General features: G+C 41.1%; 1 protein-coding gene across 1 annotated transcript in view; it reads left to right on the top strand.

The window, feature by feature from the left end:
* PAPOLG (poly(A) polymerase gamma) overlaps positions 1–10,987 on the top strand; it is an 89,947-nt gene extending 78,960 nt beyond the window's left edge. Inside the window, exons 10-23 of the mRNA XM_009319635.1 lie at positions 476–614; positions 763–835; positions 918–1,038; positions 1,354–1,438; positions 1,836–1,889; positions 3,848–3,967; positions 4,294–4,403; positions 6,758–6,879; positions 6,973–7,133; positions 8,043–8,149; positions 8,226–8,464; positions 9,337–9,408; positions 10,002–10,058; positions 10,889–10,987. Coding sequence (XP_009317910.1) covers positions 476–614; positions 763–835; positions 918–1,038; positions 1,354–1,438; positions 1,836–1,889; positions 3,848–3,967; positions 4,294–4,403; positions 6,758–6,879; positions 6,973–7,133; positions 8,043–8,149; positions 8,226–8,464; positions 9,337–9,408; positions 10,002–10,058; positions 10,889–10,987 — 1,559 coding nt within the window. The remainder of the gene's footprint in view (positions 1–475; positions 615–762; positions 836–917; positions 1,039–1,353; positions 1,439–1,835; positions 1,890–3,847; positions 3,968–4,293; positions 4,404–6,757; positions 6,880–6,972; positions 7,134–8,042; positions 8,150–8,225; positions 8,465–9,336; positions 9,409–10,001; positions 10,059–10,888) is intronic.
* Positions 10,988–24,085: the final 13,098 nt, after the last annotated feature.

The following is a 24,085-nucleotide window of genomic DNA, read 5'->3' as shown; positions in this document are numbered from 1 at the left end:
TGGTTAAACATTGGAACAGGCTGCCCAGGGAAGGGGTTGAGTCACCATCCCTGGAGGGATTTAAAAGACGTGTAGATGAGGCGCTTAGGGACATGGTTTAGTGGGCCTGGGGGTGTTGGGTTGACGGTTGGACTTGATGATCTTGGAGGTCTTTTCCAACCTTAATGATTCTATGATTCTAAGTGCTAGAAGAATGGCAGAACTTCTTTCTTAAGGGAAGTCGGAGTGAAGCAGTAGCTGTAGCGGTGTAGGCAAATTTCAGAGTAGCAGTATTTTGGGAAGTGGTGTGGTAATGATTCTCTCTTTCATCACTGTAAGGACCAACAATTTTGGCCTCACTGCACTGCAAAAATAGCTGCCTTTGAGGCTCAAGTGTACTAAGGATTCTATAGATTGTGAAGTTGGTGCTGTAAATTTGAAGGAACATACTTGGGTATTGAAAGACTACAGGCTAACTATAATGTATCCATTCTAGGACGTGGCATCTACTCCAACATGCTGGGATTTCTTGGTGGGGTTTCCTGGGCAATGCTAGTAGCAAGAACGTGTCAACTCTATCCGAATGCTTTGGCTTCTACTCTTGTTAACAAGTTCTTCCTGGTTTTTTCAAAATGGTAAGAGCTATTGTTTATTTTAATTTGCATAAAGAAAGTTCTAGAGGTAGTTCTTTATATAAGACTTACATCGACAACATTCAATCCTACCCTGAATTACATGGCGGAGTTTTAAATGGACAGTTAGTTACTGGCTTTTCTTATACAGGGAATGGCCAAATCCTGTATTGCTGAAACAACCTGAAGAGAGCAATCTTAATTTACCAGTATGGGACCCTAGGGTATGTAGAAATTGAATTCAGAAGCCTTTAAACTTTCTTCCAACCTAAACTGATGCTAAGCAGAATTGTTTTAACATCATAGGTGAACCCATCAGACCGATATCATGTAATGCCTATCATCACCCCAGCCTATCCACAGCAGAACTCTACATACAATGTATCTACATCAACACGAGCCGTAATGATAGAGGAGTTCAAACATGGTAAAGTTCTTTCCATGCTTATTAACTGGTTAAGAAGTATAATTCTCGCTATATGAAGCCACGTTATCTGAACTGGTTATATTCCGCGAGGTGTTCTGCCATTTTAGGCAGAATAGGTCTCTGGGAAGTACGCCTGTTGCAGGCAATAAGGGACCAGTTTTACAATGAACTGTTGTAGTAGACCTGCATTGTGTCAAGGGAATTCCTGCTTTTTGATCTGTCAATTACTGTTCAAAATCTTTATCTTGTAAATTTTATATCATGCTCTGCTAGTCTTAAACAAAATGGTAATAAGGTTTTTAACCTTAATTGTAGGTCTTGTGGTTACAAATGAGATTCTCCAAGGAAAGTCAGACTGGCCAAAACTCTTTGAACCACTGAACTTTTTTCAGAAGTACAAGTATGTATTAAATGTGTTGTCTGAACTTGAAATGATTTACTTACTGGTTAGCATAGTGAGTTTTAACTTGGAGTCTAAATAGAAGATGGCAATGTTTGTTTTTCAGAAACTGGAGGTAGTCGTATGAATTTTGGTAAGGATAAGTATATAAAAAAACCTGTATGTGTTATGCCTCTGACATTGTTTTTATTAGGAAAAAATCAACTATGATATTTAGAATATAGCAGAATGCAATTCTAAAGGATGTAATCGGTTTTTCTTCAGTTAATACTATGCTGAATACAGGATATAATCTGTCTGGTCTGGAAGTCATATTCTATACATTTGAGACAGTTTTGGTTTCACTTGAGGGAATATAAAGTCCTGAGCTAGTATGGTTATTTTCTGTTTCTTCTAGACATTATATTGTGCTGACTGCTAGTGCCTTTACTGAAGACCATCACTTAGAGTGGTAAGTCTTGCTTTAAATGTGGGTTCAATACATAATCGAAACTCAATTCAATGTTGCACTTCATTTTTGTTAACTGTATTAACAAATGAAGTATTAAACTGTGCAACTAGGCGTGGAATACAATACCACGTAGACAGTTCATTAGCAAAATTAAAAGCTTTCTAGGGAAGTTAATGTAAATCTTGCTGTTAAAGAAGTTAACCTAAAGATCCGAGTCGTGATGGGAAGGAACAAAGAGGGTTACTGTGCCTGAAGGTCAGATGCTCCGCGTCATCTGGAGAAGCAGATGCAAGGAGTCTAAGGAGACTGCTTACCCAACACTGCTTCACTTAGGAAGATGTTCCTTGTTGCAGAGACTGAAGCAAACAGGGATTACTTGATGTAATCAGATGTGTAATGGATGCTGGAGAGCTGGATCTTTTACTGACTTATAAAGCAGTGGTCTCCAAACTTTTTTGCACACTTTGTTAAGAAATGAGTACTCTGCCTGCTTTGCTCAAATAAGCAAGCAAAATAGCCCTGTGTAGCAGATCCCTGTTCCGAGGGCACCTTGGTTATACTTCAAAGTCTGGCTTAATCATAGAATCATAGAATCATAGAATCATAGAATCATAGAATCATAGAATCATAGAATCATAGAATCATAGAATCATAGAATCATAGAATCATAGAATCATAGAATCATAGAATCATAGAATCATAGAATCATAGAATCATAGAATCATAGAATCATAGAATCATAGAATCATAGAATCATGTTGGAAGAGACCTCTAAGATCATCGAGTCCAACCGTCAGCCCAACACCACCATGCCCACTAAACCATGTCCCTAAATATGTCCCTCTTTAAGGCAAATAATTTAATTCTTGCGCTACCTCTAAAAGACAGCTTACTTAACGTTTAAAAATAGCTCTAATAGGTAATACCTTTAACCTGAACTTTCTAATATGTTCACTCAAAAATTGTATCGGCTACAGCTTGATGTCAGTCACAGTTAGGTATACAGTGAGTTATGGGCAGGGGCTTAGAGCCAAATAATTTTTAATGTGAAATGTTTTTAAGTGAACAAAGCTTACTGTATCTCACAATAAAGATGAGGAAAGTTCTGGCTCCAGTAAAAGCTGATGTTTCTGCAGTGACAGAGATGGAGGCAAACGGGGCTCAGTTTTGCATCTGGGAAAACCAAAAAGCAGAAGATAAACTTGCTTCAGTTTGTCTGCCGTAAGAACAAGTTTAGTTCGCCAGCTCGAGTGGATTTGGGAGTAGATAGCACATCTCTGTTCTTCATCGACATAAGATGCTTTTGAAGAACATGCAGATCTCTGACTGCTTTCCAAGTTAGCAGTGTTTTTGGTAAAAGGGTAAAGTGCCAGTACTTTATTTAAATGAAAAGCCTTTGCGGTCATGATTCATTTCTTGGGTAAGTTTCTGATGAGACTGTGTTGACTAGGTCATTTGTTTATTAAAGGAACTATGTTCTTCAATTTGGCTAGAAGAAGGTAAACTCTCTTCACTGATCAATCTGCAGGAAGAATTGCATCTTTACTCAGGTGTAATTGAACAGTTGTGCTTGAGCCCTTTCTGAACTGCTCTTCTCCTTGATCTTTGGGGTAAAAAGGAGTTTTGCTGCACTTCGAAATGCAGCCAGAGGTGCTGGGATCTGCTTCTTGTTGATATTTTCATCGTAGGTTATAGGTTGAAGTGTTGTATCTGAACTGTTAAGAGCACAAGTTAAACTTATTTACCCATGTCTTTGGAAACTTTAAAGCTCGTGTCACTGGAAACATCTCAAACTACAGTGTGTGTGATATAAAAATCTTGTATCTGCTTAGCTGAATGAAACTTACTACTCATTGATGGGTTAGCATTTTTGTATTAACATTGTGTTATATAAAAAGCCATAGAACTACTGTGCTGGATACAGCTAAAAATGAGTAAATATCTCTTGTTCTTACTAGGATTGGCCTTGTTGAATCTAAAATTCGTGTGCTGGTTGGGAACTTGGAGAGGAATGAATTTATAACTATTGCACATGTAAAGCCTCAGTCTTTCCCTGGCAACCAAGAACCCTCTAAACAGTGAGTTTCATTATTTTTTTTGAAATGCAGTTTGGCCAATGTATTGTAACGCGTCTATATTCATTCACCTCAGCTCATCTGTGAGAGATGTTCAGTTACGTACCTAGAGCGTTGTAGGTACGAGCTCTGACAGGCAAGGTTCTGAGCATGTAAGATCTTTTTAAAGAAGGGAGAACTTCAGAGAGAAGTAGTCTGAGAACTTAAGTATGGGCTGACTCTAATTGCTGCGTACAGCTAAACTGTTTTGCTTAATCCCTCCTTGAGAGTAGATACTGGCATCCAAATAACTGTGCATAAATGATAGACTTGTGAATCTGTCTTTTTAGGAGTGGATATGTGTCAATGTGGTTTCTTGGAATCGTGTTTAGGAAGGTGGAAAATGCAGAAAGTGTTAACATTGATTTAACCTATGTTATACAGTCATTCACAGATACAGGTAAGCCTATATTTTGCTCTAGTCTTGTAAGGCTTCATTTTTTTTTATACTAGCAGAAATGCTTCACAAAGCGAATTGTGCTTCCTTCTGGTATTAGCTATTAGATATTTCTACAGAGAGCAACGTATAGAAGATTAGCTTTAAAAATGGACTATTTTGATACTTTGGCAAAGTCAGTCCATCTTGAAGCAGAAGTGTGTACTACAGTCATATGCCATATACCATATGTGAAATAACAGTTCTGCAGATCATAGTAAACACACTCACAAAGGAACCGCATCTCATGGAGCGGACGGTCAGATGTGAAGCCAGGAGATGTCCATTTACTGGGTGTAGCTACACTTGTCAAAAACAGTTGTCAGTTGCTGAACTTTGAAAGTGGGAATTAACTGTATTGGGCTCTAAAATAAGTTGTTAATGCCTGTTGACAGTACTTTTCCAAAAGAACAGTTTGTGTATGATATGATCCCGGAACTTTGAAAGTCAGTGAGTTGTCACATTGTAATTACATGCAGTCTTGAATGTAACCTTCATGTTAATCTTCTGTTATTACTTTTGATAGACGTCGAAATAAAGTAATATTGCAAGTGGTGTTAGATAATGCTAGAATAAAGGGGGGTTGGGGTGAGGAGTCATTTGAAAGTATAGGTGTCTTCCATAATCTGTTTACTTCTTCCCAAGCCGACTGCTCTTGTGCCTTTCAGAAGTGCATGTGTGCTGTCAGGCTCATGCCTAGCTATTGTAATGAAGAATTAAAGGAATCGGGTTACTCTTCTGAAGTGACAAGTGTGTTTGGACAAAGAGTTCTAAACAGTGGACTCCTTGAAATGGTTGTTTGCGCTCATGAAGGGTTTAGCTGTAGTACCAGCATGAGCTGTGTGTTGTCTTGCTCAGACAACATGAGTAAATGCAGTAAAACCTGACCTTCTCTTTAGCTCATGCTTTGGGATATGAGAAAAGCACAGAAAAATGCATCAAAACTCTCGTCCGAGTTCCAGGCCAGGTGGGGTGACTTCCTCAGGCTTGCGCTGTTACCTGTACTGATGCTTGTCTTGTCCGTTACATCCAGTGGCACTGTGTTTCAATGTTGTGGCAAATGTAAATTATGTCACCAAGGTTTATGTACTGCTAAGAGGCTAGAACTAACGTGAAATCCCTTATTTCTGTGCACAAACTGTATTAGTATAGCTGTGTGCTCTTAGTTTAGTGAAGCACAGCCTGTAGTATGTTCCAGATACAGGGTTTGAATCCAGAGAGACTGAACAGAAAAGGTATTTCTTGAGAGGTGTGAAATCCTTTGTCAAATGTGACGGTGACCGGTAGTTATGTGCAAGAAAGCTTTTATCATGTGCCTTGACTCCGAGAGAATATTTTTTGGAGGGCAAAGATTAACTTCAAGTTGATGAGCTCAAGAACATAAGGCTCACTGTTTGGGAGGCTTTTGCTAAGTGAACTTTATCTCACTTTTACATAAAAACATTACTGAATTTACTTTAAAGCAACTGTTTATTTAAGTGTGAATGTTCATATCTGTGCTTTTATTTCACTTCTAGGTCTCCTGTAGAAAGACTTATAAGCCTTTTTGTGGCATGTCCTTACTTTGATTCCCACTCTGTATGTTAGTAAGCTGACTTTCTAGTTATGCTCATGACAGGCCTGTTAGATAAGCTTGTCTAAATGTGACTTCTGTAATAACTGCTGTGCATTTTAAAGTTGCATAAAAGGCTGTTTGCAGGCAGCTAAGAAAAACCTCTTTAAACTGTAGTGATTCTCGTAAGTCAGATGCCCCTAAAATCCAGTTTTATTTGGACAGATAAAACTTTTAACGTCTAAACTACTGAGAAGTTATATGATGTTACAGAACTGTTACAAAAAACCACAATCACCACATTAAATACCAAATAAAAAATTAGTCTGAATCTTGAGTAAGGTGTCTGGTCTCTCATCAGCTGTGCACAGTTGGGTTGGTTCAGGAAGTCCTCTAGATCTATTCTCAACCAGAAAACTAATGGTTAGGGAGCGTTATCTCTTTCAGGTTTAAAATCAACTCAGATGTGAGCTGCATGATTAGCAAACCACAGCTGTAACTGAGCACATATTTGAACTTAAATAGCTGTTACGTATCTGGTCTGTACTGGATATGAAATGGGCATCTTGGGTCACATTCATCTTCTTGAGACTACATGCGGAGCGTTTGGGTAGCATTTCATGTTCAGTTAGGCTGGAAACTTCTTGCTCTTTGTTTGAGCTGGACAGACTTAAAGGCTTGCTGTTTCTAAAGAAACCACGTCTAACTCTGACAAATACCTAATGCAACCATCCCCACTAAGCTACAACACCAAATTTCATGTTAGTTTACAGACAGGCTAACAACCTCAACGTGCTAAAGGAAGGTATGAAGATTGAGGCGGCTCATGTGAAGAGAAAGCATCTCCACTATTTTTTGCCTGCAGAAACCTTACAGAAAAGAAAGAAGGTATGATAAAAATTTGGCTCTTCTGGCAATGTTTTTCTTTTTTGCTTTAATAATTACTTGAAGAGTTCATTATTTTTTTAACTGTTGTTTCAGCAAAGCATGCCAGATATCAGTCAAAATGCTAGTGGGCTTCAGTGCAAAAGGACTTCTTCAGATGGAAGCTGTTTGGACGGTTCCAGAGACACGGACTCCAGAACAACCTCTTTGTTAAATAAGATAACTAAACTGGACACCTCTACAGCAGAGATAGAAAGGTTGGCACCATAACCTTAGAACTGTGAAGAAGCTGCTTTTAACTGACTCACAATGTGAATGAGGTCAATTCAACAAATTCTTGTTTGAATCGGTGCGGATCATAAACATGTGGAGGGCTCTAATGGCTTCAGGAACAAAGCTGGCATCTCCTTTGGGCACGTGGGGGGAGACGGGTTAAGGAAATCCTTGAAAAAATTAATTTAATGTACGCGAACACTTAGGAACGAAGAACAACTTTGATAACAGAGAAGTTATTTGATCTCGAATATAAATCCCCTTAGGTCAGCGTGTAACTTGAAGCCCGAGTATTTTATGTGTAGGTAACTGTTCTTTCTAACAAAAAGTATGGTTAATGCCAAGCAGTATTAAGTTCTAATGAAGTGCTGATCTTGATCACAGAAACACTAGAGCTGCTGCTGACTTAGTGGAGCAGTATGAGAACTCGGGCAGTAAAAGGTCTGTCACTTCATGGGAAGTCTGTTTGTCCATAAGCTACTTCAGCGCAGGAGGAATGTGTTATCTTGAGAGTAACAGCCCAATACTACCAAACGTGTAATGCCTGCTGTGTTCAGACCGTTTGGTACTGTAGGAGGAGCATGCCAAAAAAAGAAATTGGGTGCGTGTAGGGGTAGAGCAGATATGTTCATTAAAAGCAGCACAGAGTGCTGGATACACTAAGCTGGTAAACGTAGAGACTCACTAAAGAAAATGCTGAAGTTTAAATTCACGGTCTGAAGTTCAGCAAAATTAAGATCTGGTGCTAGATTGCCTGTGAGCTCATGTTGTTTAGCAGAGCTGTGACAATGAGCTAAGAAGGTAGACGTTTGTCTTGCATGAACTTTCTGGAAATGAAATGTATAGTATTTTACAAGCTAGCATTTTATAACTCTAGCGTCTGACTTTTACAGAAATGCTGTGTATGGGAGGTCTAACGGTGCTAACAATAGAGAGAAGGCACCTCATGTAGCTGTGCCATCAGTGCCTAAGGGACTCTCCGTTCCTGTTATTGATCCAAGTACGTATTGAAGTAGTGGGTGGAATGCAGTCTTTAATTTCATGGCTGAAGTCTAAAAGCTCGGTGTCTCCTGCAGAAATGGAGGCTGCAGTTGCAATAAGAACATCTGGACCTCCAATTGGCTGCGCCATTCCAGGACCTAACGCGGTTTCTCAACTCAGAGCGCATTTTGTCCAAGGACAGCATGAGTTGAACGGGACTCCAATTATGGACTTTAAGAATGCTGCACCAAAACGACCTTATTCACCGACCTCTAACGGATCTCATTCACCTACATTGGAAGAATACTCCAAAAAAACCGTTGATGGAGAAAAGGTAAGGAAGGGGGAGCTAGGCCAGGGAGGGTTTGAAGTAGTATTAATTATTGATGTAGAATGAATGAAATAACTGAGAAGAAATGCATATATAGATATTGCCAACGGATTCAGGACTCTAAATTTAAGCATAATGATAGTTTTACTAGGATGTAGATGTAACTGTCTTGGATATAATGTATAGCTATTAATTTTTTCCAAGATCTGTCACTAGTGACTGTTTCTGGTCTGGTGGCAGGGTCTCTAAATACTACTGTACTTATATACTACTGCACTGACCAATTGCTGAATGAACTGGCTCATTTGGAAGCAGTTATTAAAACAATTCAGAAAAAAATTATCTCAAAGTGAAGAGGATATGAATCTTACCAATGTAAAAGTACGAGCTAATCTTGTTCTGGCGGATGATTTTTGAATGCCTAGTGATAGTTTTGCTGCTTTAGAAATGGGCAGCCTACTCACTAGGTTGTCCACTGCTGAAATGACAGCATGGAGTTGCTTGTTAAATCTTGGTTTTGTGGAAGCTGTAGATTAATGCTTGATTTGTTTTATTGCTATGTATCAACCTCCTTAAATAGCTGTTCTTGTGGCTTGACCTCTGATTTGAGGCAGAGGCAAAGAACAGCTAGAAAAAAACCTCAATTTTGACACTTGTGAAGAATTAACTTGCGGAACTGTTCTCTAGTATTGAATATTTTGAGTACAGGTTTCTAGGTTTTGAGACGCTTGAGATTCCTGTGTGGTAACGGTTGTCTTGTCTAAATGTTAAGAATGGCCACTAATGCATTTATGTGTTGACTGGCATCTGTACCCAAATATGAAGGTAACTTTAGTATAGCGATTATTTTGACTCTCTGTATTCTGTTCTTCTAGTTAACTGGCCAGGACTCAGCATTCAAAGATGGTGGCAATCTGGAAGATGTCCGGAGAAGGACTATGGAAAATGTAATTTTGAAGTGGTTTTATTCAGTGTACTAACTGAAAAGCTGAATGGACTGTTCTAGTGCCTAGACTACCTCACATAAGTATTCTACACATTTATTGATGCAAACAAAACCATGCTTTTTAGTTTAACTTGTTTCAGTCTTCACTTCCCAAATATTATACCTGTATGACCTATCTCTTAATGTTACTACTAAATGATTCGGTAGTATCTAGCTTCTTGCCATGCTTGGAATCAGAGTTTTTTTTAAACCATTTGATTCACTGATGTAAACTAGAACTACTATAAAGACTAAAGCACTTGGCCTCTCAAAGGGAGGATAGGGAGCTCTATATTTAGTGTAGCTTGCTACTGAAGCATAAACTCTTGAGGGCACACCCTCAAATCCAGACGTGGTCTTGTTGGTAGAGTGAAGGTTGAAATACCTGGAATGCTGTATGTGTGCTTATGGGGGGGCGGGGAATCAAAAACCAAGGCGGAGGTTGTCAATGCATGTATGTATTTAGTTTTTAAGTATCCTAGCTGCCAGACCTTGCTGTCTCTCAGGTCATGAATTTGACAATATTGCCTAATAAATCCCCTCTGGCTTTTTTAGGGTGTCCTTGGAGGAAAATCCATGCTGATCCCAATCATCAACACCACCAGATCACAGGTATTTATTGTGCCTTTGTTCATAGGTAAAGCAAAACTAGAATTTTGATTTTTATGTACAAAGACTTATGTACTATTAATCCCTGTAAACTTAGTGGTTCTAAGTAGCTGGTAAGCTTTTGCCTGTCGTGCTTTCACCAAATTGAATAGCTGAAGAACGACCTTCCAGGTTTACTCACAAAAGTGAAGCCAAAGCTTCCAAGTTATTGAACTTGAAAAACTTGCATGTTTCTGCGCACTCAAACACTGACGCAGTTTGTTTCCTGATTTGATTTTTTTCTTAAGCAAAAAGATCTGTAGCCCTTGCAGATCTTCCATAAGGTGATCTGGGCTCTTATAATCTTAAATACTTGCGTACTGATTTCTGTGACAACACTTGGAAGCTTTGAAGTGTATAAGTGGCTTTAACTCTTCTGTGTCATTTAAAATGTTGTGAAATTGAGGGTTATAAGACTAGAAATAATCTGGACAGTGGAGACACTCTGTTTTCCCGATCCATGGATCTGAGAAGATGGTAGCTTTCCTCTATTATGCTGTCGAGCAGCTTGCAACTTACTTCCCCCCTCAGGAATATAATTATCTCAATTGATGCCAGGAAAGAAGTGTGCAGAGGGGAAAATGCTCTTCCTCTGTAAACTGGTGGTAACTAAACAAGTGGTGTGGTGAAAAAAAAAACCCTTCTCTGTAAATATTTGGTTTTGGGCCATACTGTTTTGGTACATAAAGAATGTTGTTATATTCAGCTAGGAAAGGGTTTATCTGCTGCTACTTCTGTATTAATGAATTTGAAACTTCCATTTTTTTTCTGTGGCATCTTTTTGTGTGTTGTAGAGGCTTTCCAGTAAAGAACTACCAGATTCTTCATCTCCTGTTCCAACAAATAGTATTCGTATTATTAAAAGATCCATCAAACTTACCCTTAATGGGTAACCGGTATCTCTTCAGGTAAAGGTGATAATCACTTGTTTAGCGGTCCATATTATCAACGTGTATTGTGGTTGCTAACAAAGTATGGAAGGCTACTGTTGCCATACTGCAATTGGCCAGTTGAAATCATGGTCTTATTTTATAGCATTGTTAGATGCTTGCTTCCTTTTGAACTACTTTTTGCATATTCTTGTAACAGTTATCCTTATTAGTCCTTTTTAAAAGTCTTAACTGTCGCTAGCTGAATGAAACAGCTTTTGAAAAAGCCGCAAAAAACAACCTGTCCTGTGACTTGGATTCAGAATGTATGTAAACAGGGTTAACTAGTCACTGCAACCACATTCCGGTTTCAAGTGTGTATGAACATGTTTGTATTCATTTGTGCTTTCCTAGTTCATGTGCATATATTGTTCTTATCTTAAATTATTTTCCCGTTTGGCACATACACTCCTGTGCATCTATCACAATGGTGCTCAGCTTCCTCAGCTAGTAGCTTTCCACTGTCTAGCACAGCCATGCACTACACAAGTATTGCCTCCCATGGAGGCCCATAAATAATTTAAATACTGAAGAAAATGCAGCAGAGGATGCTACCAAGGTATGGAGATGATAGACGTGTCCCATGCCATGTTATCTGATTTTTGTCTTAAGACTGCTCCAGCATGAGACTCGAGGGTTTTTTTTTTTGTTGCCACTGGGTAGTAAAGCTAAACTCGGAACACACAGCTGAAGATGTACTTAAACATTGCGACAGCCGAGGCTGTTGTGACACTACGACCTACCTGCAAGCTGCAGTCTTGAAAGCAACTGGCATGCAGAAAGTGGTTTCAGATAAACCCTGAAAGCTGTTCTAAATGGTTACATGAACACTTGTAGTAGTCTTAGGTCTGGCTCTGTAAACTGATAACACTGCTTACCCAGTTAAGTGCATTAGGGTTTTCTGAGGGGTGGGGAGAAATTCTGGTCATAAGAAACAAATGTTATGCTCTCTCTATTGTAATTTCTTTATAATTTGGTGTTTTTGTAAATGAAGTTGTATGTTTTTTCCAGAGTATTTTTGTATGTACTGTAAAATACTATCTTCCAAAGAGAAATTTAAAATCTTCAGTCTCTTTTTTCAATGCAGATGGGATCTGCTTAAAAAACCCAAACAACTAAACCAAATGTAAGGCGGGGGGGCAGTGCCACAAAATAGATGTTCTACGAAATGATAATGTCATGCTAGAGTAAATTTGAGGAGACTAGGAACACTGCTTTCCTCCTTCTAGTATTTCCGGGCTTTGAATTAATGCCCTCTGAAGAGCGTGGTTTGCAAACTGCGTTGACGCTGAAGTCCCAGTTTGCTATGTAGACAACAGATACCCCTGAATTCTTTTAAAATGAGTTGCTTGGCTTGATCAGAGCTCAGAATTGCTGTTTATCTTAAGCATGCACCTAAAACCCTAGTGACAAGACCGAAGGACTGTAAAGGAATAAGAGGAGGCATGTATCTTGTAAGGTCTTCATTCTCTAGCGTTCTCCTTGCTGCTAGTATTCCAAACTTGTGGAGAAAGCATGACTGTATTTATCACAATATACTTAGGTTTTTTTTCCTTATTACCTCTGGTTTCCAGCTTGCTTCAAGTGTAAAGTATCTCTTAGAAAATTGGCCTTAGTGGGTTTGAGAGGTCTTATTCTTCCCTCTCCCCTCCAAAAAAACCCCAAAACTTAGACTGCAAGGCTTGGGTTTAGCCACAGGTTAAAATTAAGAAACAGAACCCATGTTACTTAAGTGGCTTTTAGCAGAACTACACCTTGAGTTTATAAAATGGTTACCTCAGGTTTGTGTTAAAACCATGGTATTTAAACATTGTCCAGCCTGTGTACCAGTTACAGTGTGTATACAACTTCAGCACCTGTGTAAATAAAAATCCATCATGAATTTGAAGGAATCAAAGCTGAAGTAGGTGATAAGATAAATAGCAAAGCAAATATGAAAAGCAAGTGCTTTGTAATAGTCTACAACCCTGTAATATTACCATGCTTTTAAACAAATTCTTCCACTTGAGTATTCCAAGACTGTTAAGGGCTGTTTTGCCCTTAACCTTTATGTCAGCACATGCATTTACGCAACTAGTCTCAAGCTAACCTAGCTAATGGATATCAAAGTATATGCCTTTACACAGACTTTTTCTTTTTTTTACTCTTGCTTTGCAGTTATCTTCTAATTGCTCTTACTTCTTTTTTTCCCTCACTCTTAGGGCTTTAAGAAGAATGTTTAGGAAGAATGTAGGTTACTAGTTTCTCGGACTTGATCCAGCATAGGTGAGATTACACGCTTTATCTTAATATGCCCTGACTCAACGCTTGGCCCAGTGCAGAGTGACATCACTGTTCTGGAGTTTCCCTGGAGGTTGCAGAAGTTCGATACTGCCCCAGGAGTATGCAGATTAGATTTCAGCTGTTTCAAATAAAGTTCGAACTGCAATAATACAACTTAAATGTTTTCCTTTGTTTATGGAGCAAGTCCTCTGTTAAAGTGATTGAAAGGGAAGATACCCATGCGTAAAGACTCAGTGAGGGAGGCTCTTTGATATCAGACTTCCTGCAAACTTTGCTGTTTTCTATCTGCTTTCTTAGCTGGTTGCTGTATGTGTGGCTTGGAGGTCCAGATGGAAGGGGTGAGGGATGCATGATCAGTCTCCTTAAAGAGGAGCGGCTCTGTCTAGAAATTGTGTGTGGTTAGTCACTTTGAGCAAGAAATTCCATTGCAGGAATGAACGTCTCCTGTAGTTTTACCTGTTAGGTATAAGCAAAGAAACAGTTAATGTGAAGTCACCTACACTTCTGCTGTTGCAATGGATGTCCCTGGAGAGAGAGAGAGTAGTAGAATACTTAGTTTTTGCCTTAATGAGTAATAAGCAAAGGGGGGGAAAAAAAAAGTATCTTGAAATTGTTAATCTTGACTTTGGGAGGGAGGGGGCTTATTAATACTGCCTTTACGTAATACTTAGTGACATAAGCTCTTTAGCCAAAAAACACAAGCAAAAACTCCTAGCTGTATTTTTGTAATTACCTCATCACACTTCTTATAAAGAGCCTGGTCCCATGCATTATTCCAGTAAACGAGAAGCCGTGGCGGTTGTGCGCTATGTATCTGTGTGCAGCCGAGGGGCTAATAGCCGCCCTGGGCTGGAGGCACTCCGTGCCCTCTCCCCAGAGGAACTCAAATGGCTGTAGGGGGCACCTCGGTCTGAGCAGTAACCCCCTCCTGTGAAAACAGGCGTCTTCCTCTCCCACAGGACCACCCCGGGGGGCTGCAGCCTCGCATTTCTCCATCTGCCCACTGCAGAGTGGCTGTGGGGGCTGCGTGCCCTTTCCCCAGGGGGGGGAGCCGGCGGGGTGAAGGGGAGCTGTGGCCCCGGGCTTCCCACGCCGGGGAGGGTTTCCTGCCGTCAAGTCCGTGGCGGAGGCGGGCTGGGGGGGCCGAGAGCTGCGTGTGCGGTGACGGTGCTGGCATGTGACTGCACCGCTGCAGCGCTCTGAGGGCAGACGGGCGGCTGGGAAACACCGCTGCAGCCCTGCGCTGCCTGCCACCCCTGACCACCGGCCTGGGGGGACCAGCCGCAGCCCCCTGCTTCCCGGCCAGCTCTGCTGTGGCTCTGCCTTTTCTGGAATCCTGCTGGGCCAGGCTGGAGTAAGCAGAGTACAGTGGGGTGTTTTCCAGCCCGGAGCTGTGAAGGAGGGGAGCGGTGGGCTGTTGAGCGCTCCTTGCTGCCTCCTAGCACGCTGGTCAGCATGGACTCCCCTTCCCTGCGGCTGAGGGTTTCTTCAGCCATTGTTTGCCCCTGGGGCGCCAAGCCCTGAGCGTGGCCCGGGGGCTCAGGGCTCCAGGCTGCTGGACCTTGGGTATTTTTCTGGGGGGAATCTTAGCAAAACAGTAGCCTGGGGGCTGATTTTTTTCTCTTGTTCCAGAAGATACAGCCTGTTGACCTCTCAGCTGTCTGACCTTCAAGAAATTGATAGAAATCAAGGAAATCAAACTGGGACTGCTCGTCCTTGGGCAGTTCCTCTTTGCTGGGAAGACCCTGTTCTGAATCACCCTGCTCTTTTCACCCAACCTTGGTTGTTATTCACGCCTCATCTCTTTTCATTTCATCTGATCTCAGGCTCTTGCCTGTCTTCGTTTCCCTCTGATAGCTCACATCTTCCTTTCTCACCCAAATCCATCTTTGCTGCTTCTGCATTTAAACTGGGTGGTACTTTATTCTGTACCGATGGCGTGAAAAATCCCGGGAGTCCTGAAACCAGAGGAGAAATAACCTGCCCTGTTTCAGTTTTACTGTGTGGCAGCCTGGCAATCAGCTGCCCGCTGCGGGGACCATCCAGCTCACTCTCTGAGTGAGAAAGTTTCTCTGGAGAGAAAGCTGAAAATTTTGGCTACTAAGCAAGTCTGGCAAGCATGTGTAAGTTCAGCCTTTTCAAAGGTTCAACGCAAGGCCAGAGGTGTGTGTTTTTTCAAAGGAAGAGCAAAAAGTCCAGCAGTGACACCAGCGCTGTCCCTGCTTCTGAAATGTGAAGAAGCTGAGAGTTTCTCAATAAATTCTGGATAAAAATTTTAAGAATTCTTTGAATATAATTAAAGCAGCATATGTTCCCCATGATCATTCTTAGAAATGACTGAGTCATTTTTGTTCTCTTTCCTAAAAATCGGTCGGAGGCGCAGTATGTGTAATCATGCTCCAAAGAAAAGTTTTTGGCAAACTGGGAGTAACTGAAAATGTGGCTTTAAAATAGGAAGTGTTGACTGGCCGTAACCAACAAAGTGCGTTGATGGTAATATGGCAAAAGTAAAACATAGCGCCTACTTGCTGCAGCATTAACTAAAGCTAGAAAGTGCTAGAATTTATTTTGTCCCTGCAGTTTTAATTCTGCTCTGTTTTTTCCTGTGTGGTCACTTGGCAAGAACAGAAAGTTATCATAAACGGTATATCCAAGTGCATGCCCGCAAAGAAGAAAAGCTGAGGTTTTGCGAATCGCTTGACGTGTAACTGCTTGGCTGCCTGCCTTCAGCACTGCTTTAGTATGTTTGTTGTGATTTTTGTCGGATTGTTTTTCCTCTCTTATTTCTCTGACGCCGAATTTCCGTTTTATTATGCCCAGCCTTTTTCTACTCCTTGAGCAGAAGGGCGTAAACCTGTCGTTGTGAGCAACACAACAGAGATTTCTAATAACTAAGCTAAAGAAGTAATAGCTATTTGAAGTTATACGTTTTCTGCTCTCCCAAACGAGGCAGGCATTAGACCGTCGGAAACTGAAAGCTGGTCCGGCTTCTGAATTGTATATACGAAATGGGAAGTCTTTAAGTATTTCTTGCAAGACTTGTAGCTGGTCATTACATTCACTTTTGGTTTTGTCTGGATGGTAGAGCACGTGTTAATTTTCGCCACTTGTTTTGAGTGGTTTTACAGGTCTTTACCAATACTGTATCTTTTCTGCTATGGAGGATAGCAGCTGTTGGTAGAGCCTGTGAAGCAACCCGGTGTGGGTTTTGTTCAATGCGTTTACCAAAAAAAAAAAAAAAAATCCAAACTGTCAAATCACGAACAGGAGGAAGATCACGGATACAGTATTTTCTGTATAGTGATCGTTTGCAGTAATTTAGTCAAGAAAATCAAACGGGACAAAAATATACCTCTGGGAGTCGTGTTTTGAGGAAAATGACTGTTGCAAACAGCTAAGTACTAGCAATGAGAAGGCAAGGGAATCCCCTGTTTCTGTTCCCCTGTTTACCCACTAAATAAATCACTGGGTTATACCAAATGATAAGCTGCGTAAGTACAGAGATGTTTACTTGTCTGTAATGCAGGGTAAATATTTGGCACATGCCTGTAAAATTATAAATCTGCTTACTAAATTATATTCTTCTTGGAGAAATAAGTCATCGATGGTGTGTTAATTTTCTCTCCCGTTCTTACATGTCGTGACTTCAAGTGGGGGAAAATTCAGTAAAGGTGATATCTCTATTTTCTCCAGACTGTGCTTATTTGAAGTTGTTTTCAGTTCACCTTTCAGTAACAAGTAAGCTGAGATGGATTGGCCAGAAGCCCAACTACGGAGCCCAACTAGAGGTTCGTATGTTCAGACTCAAATCTTGCATGTGTTCAGCCTTAAAGGTCATCCCTGATTTCAGTGGCTGTGATGTCAATGGGGAAACCCTGCTGTGCTTTTGTTTGTCCTTGTGCGAAGGTCTAGAAACGTCAAATAAAAGCAAAGCAGCTACTTAGAAAAGTTTAAGGCTTCAGTGTAGAAACTAACCACAGGTTCTTTAGTGGCTCCTAAGCAAGACTGTTACTTCATCAGTTCCTGCCTGTATGTGAACTTGGGTTTCTTTTTGGTCACTATTCCTTTTGCTTAGACTGTTTTGGTTTTCAACTACTTATTAAGGAGAGCTTTTGTTGACAAACACGGGGTGATCTTGTATTTGTTAAGTAACGGATGCCACTGACGGCGATGTTTAAGACGGCTTCTTGTCTGAAATAATTGGACAGAGGATGAACCAGGGTGCCCACCAAAAGTTCCTTATTTGTATTAAGTTTTGGTACTATTGTGTACTTTTTTTAAGGCTTTCCCTGACACCATGTCAAATTCTTTTTCAATGCTTAATAATTCTTTACAACGTTTCTAAGAAGTTTTTAAAAATATTTGCTTTAACAGATGAGAAATCTAAGGCATAGAGATGAACGATTTATGAAGGGTGAGACAGAAATTTTGTGGCAATACCAGAAACTGAAGCCGAATTCCCTGAATGTATGAGATTGTGTTGTTTGACCCTTTTTCTTTAGAGTCATGTTGTCCGTGCTTGCAGTGGGGATTCCCGGTACATACTGGTTACTGCATCTGGCTAAGGACTGTTGTAACTATCTCTACACACTATAATTGAACCCACTGCCCATTTTTAAGCCACTACCTATGTGACAGCACGCTATTCTTTCTTATTGCTTTTTTATAAGCTTGCACATTAAACATCTTTTCCTTTCAGATCTTGATTACCTTCTTAAGAAGAAGAAAAAAAAATCACGGATTTGTTTCTTGCTTGTTCTTTTGGTTCTCCACAAAACAGTCTCGCTAAGAATTTTAGCACAACGTGCGGTACCATAGGACTTGTCAGATCCAAGTTAACACCTTACTGAGTGCTGATGGGTAAGTTCGTATGTTTTACCATTGTGGGGGTGGATGAGGTTGGTAAGGAGGGATCCCGGTAATTCCTGATAGTAGAATTGTAAAAAAAAAAATAGTGACGTATTTTCTAAGGAGTTACTACTAGTCGCTACAGAAAATGAATGGATGCTAAGTGTATGTCCTTTAAAGGAAAAAAAAAAAAAGGAAAAAGGAAAAAATACTAGAGGTCTAACTGTCCAAATTGTAGGTGGCTTTTTACGTAGCCTTCATTGAGATTCTTGTTTAGACACTCTGCTAGAGATGCCTTTTTCTGCTGCTGAACAGTTGCTGCAGCATCTAACCAGAGTTTCTACGTGAAAGACGGATGTAGCTCTTAAGTGACTGAGTACATCTTTGCAGAAGTATCATGTCAACTGTTACGAAAAATTGGATATCCCGTGGTACCGTTTCAACGTAGGAGGCTCCATGCTTAAGGTCACGCGTTAAAGCCGCAAAGGCCTTAGGTATCACAAAATCATGTTGAACCGCGTGGATCGGAGAGGCTCTGTCGCTCGGTGAAACATGAATGCCTAAGATGGGTGTTAAGTACGGCAAGACTGAGCGGCATAGGACCTCGGTGTTGCCTTGGGTTTGCCTCCAACTCACAGCCATGATATCAGACTTTTTTATTATCGTTTATTTTAGGCCTAAAGCTTTCCCCCTTTAGATTCACTGTTAAAAGTTACTCTTGGCTTCAGTAGAAGCCAAATCCTTTTATTTAGGAAAGGGTTGTAGCTACTGAGTCGAGTCGGTTGAATTATGAATGTTACGTACGTAAACTGGTATATTGTTATATCTTTCTGAATGAATGATAGTTTACAGCAAGTTGCTGGTAGCCATCTCCCTTACAATACTTAAATGAATGTTCTGTTTGCAGGGCTGTGTATTTTTATCACTCAGACAAAATTCCAGTCAACCCAAATGGAAGCTTTGCCTGTAAGAGAGGTGCGTGGTTGGGTACTCTTAACTGTACTGTATTGCTATGAATGTATTATTGCACGGCCCCAAATTTAATACGCTTATTCCTGTAATGAAAGCTTGTTCGGTGCAGTGAACAAGCACAATGAGCGTGCCTCCAGGGCCTAAGAATGTGCTGTTGTTTAATGAGTTGCTTAAAGCCCCTCAAATAAAGGTGGAAGAAACACTCAGTTGAGGGAAGTTGACGTACACCTTCTCTCCAGCTTTAGGAGTGTGAATCTTCCTAGATTTCGTGAATAAAGCTGTTGATCCGTCTCTGCTGCTTGAGCCTGTTATGAGCAAAGATGGAGACGCTCCTGTAAAGGGAACCACAGAGAATTCTGGCTCCCCTCCGTCTTACTGAGCCAGGAATTTATGAAGATACCAAACTTCTGTTCATAAAGCACCACTATGCACACTGGTTGTGTGTAACAGAAACTCCAGAAAGCTCTGGATTGGAAGACAGCCAGGATCTTTTGCAAAAGTTGAAAGAGTTGTGGGTTAGAGGCTTATGAAGGGGAAGATATAGCAAAAGAAAGAGAACTGGACAGGATTGCTAGAGAATAAAGCAGCTATGGTCGTTATTAAGGGGGGGGGGAAACCACTTTAGTCTGTTGAGCAGTAGTTACTTTGCTGTTTATTGCTTTCATAAACCATAATCAGTTTGTTTTTCATCACTTTAGGAGGTTCTTGCCACCACCTTCATCCCCGGCACGCTTGAGTCCTTCTTACCTAGCTGGAGACTTCAGCTTCATCGGTTGTGGCGAGTCAACTGTCTGTATATAGCTAAGGAGCCAAACACTCTGTTAAAGGGAGCAAAAATAACATTACATTTATTTGCCGCTGGTTTTTGTTATTTCAAATTAATATTTCAAATTAATTACAGGGATGTTTATGAGGCAGGCTTGTTGACCACACAAGTATAGGTTGTTCATAACACATCTAGTCTGGGAGAAACTGTAATTGCTATGCTAAATGTAATTTATTCTGTGGTTCCATTCAGCTATATATTTAATTTTATTTTTCCATTCTTCTTCTAGGGGCGCTAGTAAACATTCTTCCAAGCAGGGATAGTAATGATGAGACAGTAATTGTCTGAAAAAATTATCCAAGCGGCCTTCTTTCTTTCTTTTTTTTTTTTTTTTTTTTTTTTTTCCCTCTCCACTGCCTACATTTCTGGTGTCCTCTGGCATCAGAACAGAAGTATATGTTAGTCCTTGGCTATGTCAATGAAAAGTTCTGTCTGCATTACAATTAAAAACATGTCGGGTCACATGGTTTCCACTTGACCAGTTACAGCAGCGCTGTTTTGCAAACAAGGTTTTAACTGTGTTGCAAGCGTGAAGTCCTGAACTGACCAAGTCTGGAGTAACTGGGTCACCTGCCAGAGTTTTTTGTGATGCAGGTCATGGGAATATTTGCAGAAGCAAAAGCGCTGTCATTGCAGAGCTGTACCAGTATTTATGTTGATATTGAAGCTTAAGGATGCATATTCAGGGAGCGGAACCAATACCATGTGTAACTAAGACATGTAAAAGGAATATAAATCCTATTTTTAAAAAATCCAGCCACTAAATGACGTGGATTTTTGAAGAAACGTTGTAATTATTTCGGGTTTACTTCTTAATGGGCTTTTTGCCCCCTGAGAGCTGCCCACTGTTGGAGAACTAGTAGCAGTAGCATAACCCCGAAAAGAAACCCACGTACCACTGGAGGAATCGCTGTGAAACAAAAGAACAGCTCCTGGCCTGTAGAGCTGACTGTGTGTGTGACAGAGTAAACACAATATATACTTGTGAAGCAGGGAGACTGTATAACAATACGTAGGTATTATCACATGTAATTGCCTAACCATGTCAGAGATTAGATTGACCATGGGGTTGCCATGCAGCCCGGGAGCTGTAGTCTTAGACCAGCCTGTTGTGCTGTGGGAGCAGGATGATAAATCCCCCAAAACTGCCCCAAAGCCCTAGCAGTCTAAAAATAGAGTAAGAGAACAGGTGAAGATGGTGAAACAGCGTAGCACCAGCAATTTAGAAGACAGCGTCTGTCCGCAAGCTGATCGCTATCTGTAAAGAAAGCGGGAATTAAAGCTTTTCTTGCAGCAAGACCTTCTCGCTGGGACCTATAGACTCCCTTGGTAGGCCGGATAAGTTTGAAAGACTTGCAGTCTTTACAGCATTAAAAGTTTCCGGGAGTGAATCAGGTCTCAGTACCAATTTCTGAATTGCAACAGTCTCTCTTCAGACTGCTTATAGGTGAGTGTGGACCATAACAAATATTAATTAAGTGTAGTAGTTAGTTGCACTTCAGGCAAGTCTCTCTGCCATTACTGTGTTTGAGTTTCATGGACTCTGCCAGCTACAGAATTCACTTCTTACTGGACTACGCAGCATCCATGCTGTCGGGAACAGATTTGGTAGCTCGCTTTTTTTCTTTTTTTTTAAAGCAAATGATTAGGTAGATTCACAGAAATACTTTGCAAATTCAAATGGGAACTTTGGTCTCCGTTTATTTTCTGTTAAGCAGATCATTATTTACGCAGGTTTCCTTTGATGGAAACTCCTGGACAAGGCACAGTCTTTGGCTTCGGCTACTTTTCTTGGAGATGAGGGCTCAAGATACCACAGAGGCTGAAGCTTTTATGCGCAAAGATCTTCACCCTCCTGCGCTGGAAGAAGCATGCGACCACACAAGCGTGACAAGCAGTTAGAAGCCGATGTCGTGAGATTTACTGGGAAGGGGGTAGTTTGCATGCCCTTTCAGGAAATCATTGTAGTGACCACGAGGGGGCATTTTTATCAAGACACCGCAAACCCGACGGTATTATTACTCATGATCACTGGGGGACTGGCATCGAGGCCCTTGAAGGACCAGCTGTGGTGACAGCCAGGAGTAAGGCCAGTAGAACAGCCATCAGGCACCGTATTCCAAATCCCCCCCCTCCCCCTTAGCTCCTGCTCTTTTGATCTTGGAGCCTGGAAAGCTTCCCTTCTCATTGATGGGGCTAGGGCGATGGAGAATTTTAGCGAGCGGTTACCTGTCTCAGCCTTTGCGAAACGGGTAATTCAACAGGTTGATTTTCAGCGCTGCTGACTTGGCTTGCACCCCAGGATCTCACTGGAGACTAATCAGAAGCGGAGCTAGGACATTGGTGCCTTTACGATATATAACGGTTACCTGTCTCAGCCTTTGCGAAACGGGTAATTCAACAGGTTGATTTTCAGCGCTGCTGACTTGGCTTGCACCCCAGGATCTCACTGGAGACTAATCAGAAGCGGAGCTAGGAGGACATCGGTGCCTTTATGATATATAATTAATCTTTTCTACGCCTGCATGTTAAGGAACCTTTCCCATTTGCAGTTATCTTTTTTTTTTTTTTTTAATTCAACTTCATATATGCCATTGCCCTTCTAACCAACTCTAGGCCTTGTTCTAAGTAATCCTTCTTGCCACTGGTTCGTTTCTTTCTTGAGTTAGGCCTTCTCCTTCCTCTAGTTCCTGCATTTACTTGCCAGAAGCAGCTTGTGGCGGCAGTTCTCCCTTCACGTCTGTCTTGTTTCCATTCAACAGGCTATGCGTCTAGATCTGTTTCTTCCGCTGCACAGGGCAAAGAATCCGTTCAGTTCCTTTCTTTCTCTCTGTGTGTGCGTTGTGCAACAGATGTCTTGCGGAATTATTATTTTTCCTGGCTTATTGTTCCTTTGAATCACAAATAAAAGTCAGAAGACTGATACGTATATTCTTTACTCGCATAGAGGAAAGGAATTTTTCCAGGCATCTGAAAATGTTCTGAGTCTCATGGTGGGTGACACGCTTACTATACCTGAGGCACAACATTTCAGACTGAAAACCCGGCGGACGTTGTTTGGATTTTATCTATTTTCAGCAATATTAAGGTTCATAAGTGGAATTGCTGTGCAGATGAATGAATATTTATCAAATGTATTGTTATATGAGAGGTTAACCACTACGTCGACTACAAAAAGGATGCCGAACTTTCCGCAAATGTCCCGAAAGCAAAATTGGCAAGTCACGCAGCCACTGCCAGGTGAACGAGACTATGAAATAGCAAACCCCATCACTGTTCTGCGGGAGAAAGCAAGGGGTTTCAACCTTGTAATTAAGAAAGCTCAGACTAATAATTGTGGCCTTCCTAGGATGTTGGCCTTTTTAGTAAACCTAAATTATTTTATTGCAGCCTACTAGTAAATGGGATGCACAGGCAGACGCAGAGGCCGAGCAGGCACCGTGGGGACTAACTGTTCAAATGGGGTGAAGCAGCGGTGTTGGCTGTGGCTTACTCACAACCATTGCCGGTAAGGCTTTGCATGGTGAGGTGGCACTGTGACACACAGCCCCAGGCAATTTGTAAAAAGGGCGAATGCAGGCCCAGATAAGATAAGTAGCTGCCCACTTTACAAATTGTAGCTATGCTTTGCATGCGTAGGAGGACTTTATGCATAAACTGGTCCCAGAAGGTGTTAACGTGTTTATGTTCAGCCTGAAGAGTGGTGTCACCTTCTGTGATTCCTGGGTGTAATCCTTTAACTGTACAAGTCAGAACTACATGAATCATTGGGCTAGAGATCTAAAAATAAGGTGTAAGACTTCGAATTAAAAGGAGGTATATCTGGTGGGGCTGTACTGAAACAATGTGCCTTTTAATCTCTTTATTATTGGCTGCAGGTACAGTCTTCTGATACTCCTGAAGCTCAAGGTGATGTTAAGTAGCCTAAACTCCTTGCGAGCCCTGAGGAAAAAGGGAAGTCTTGTAATAAAAACCTGGAGGAGCGATTGTTATCCTCTGTAGGTGGATCCAGTGCATAATGGCTGGCTGGTATGTGCTGGGGTTTTGGGGAGCAGCAGAATTAATATGAGCATACATTGCCTATTTTTTTTTCAGTATGTAGTTTTTGCGTTACAACTAAGGTGTTCCAATAG

The sequence above is a fragment of the Pygoscelis adeliae genome, unplaced genomic scaffold, assembly GCF_000699105.1.
Source record: "Pygoscelis adeliae isolate BGI_AS28 unplaced genomic scaffold, ASM69910v1 Scaffold122, whole genome shotgun sequence".
Lineage (NCBI taxonomy): Eukaryota > Metazoa > Chordata > Aves > Sphenisciformes > Spheniscidae > Pygoscelis > Pygoscelis adeliae.
Note: the sequence above shows the minus strand (reverse complement) of the source record. Positions and strands in the feature narration are given on the sequence as shown.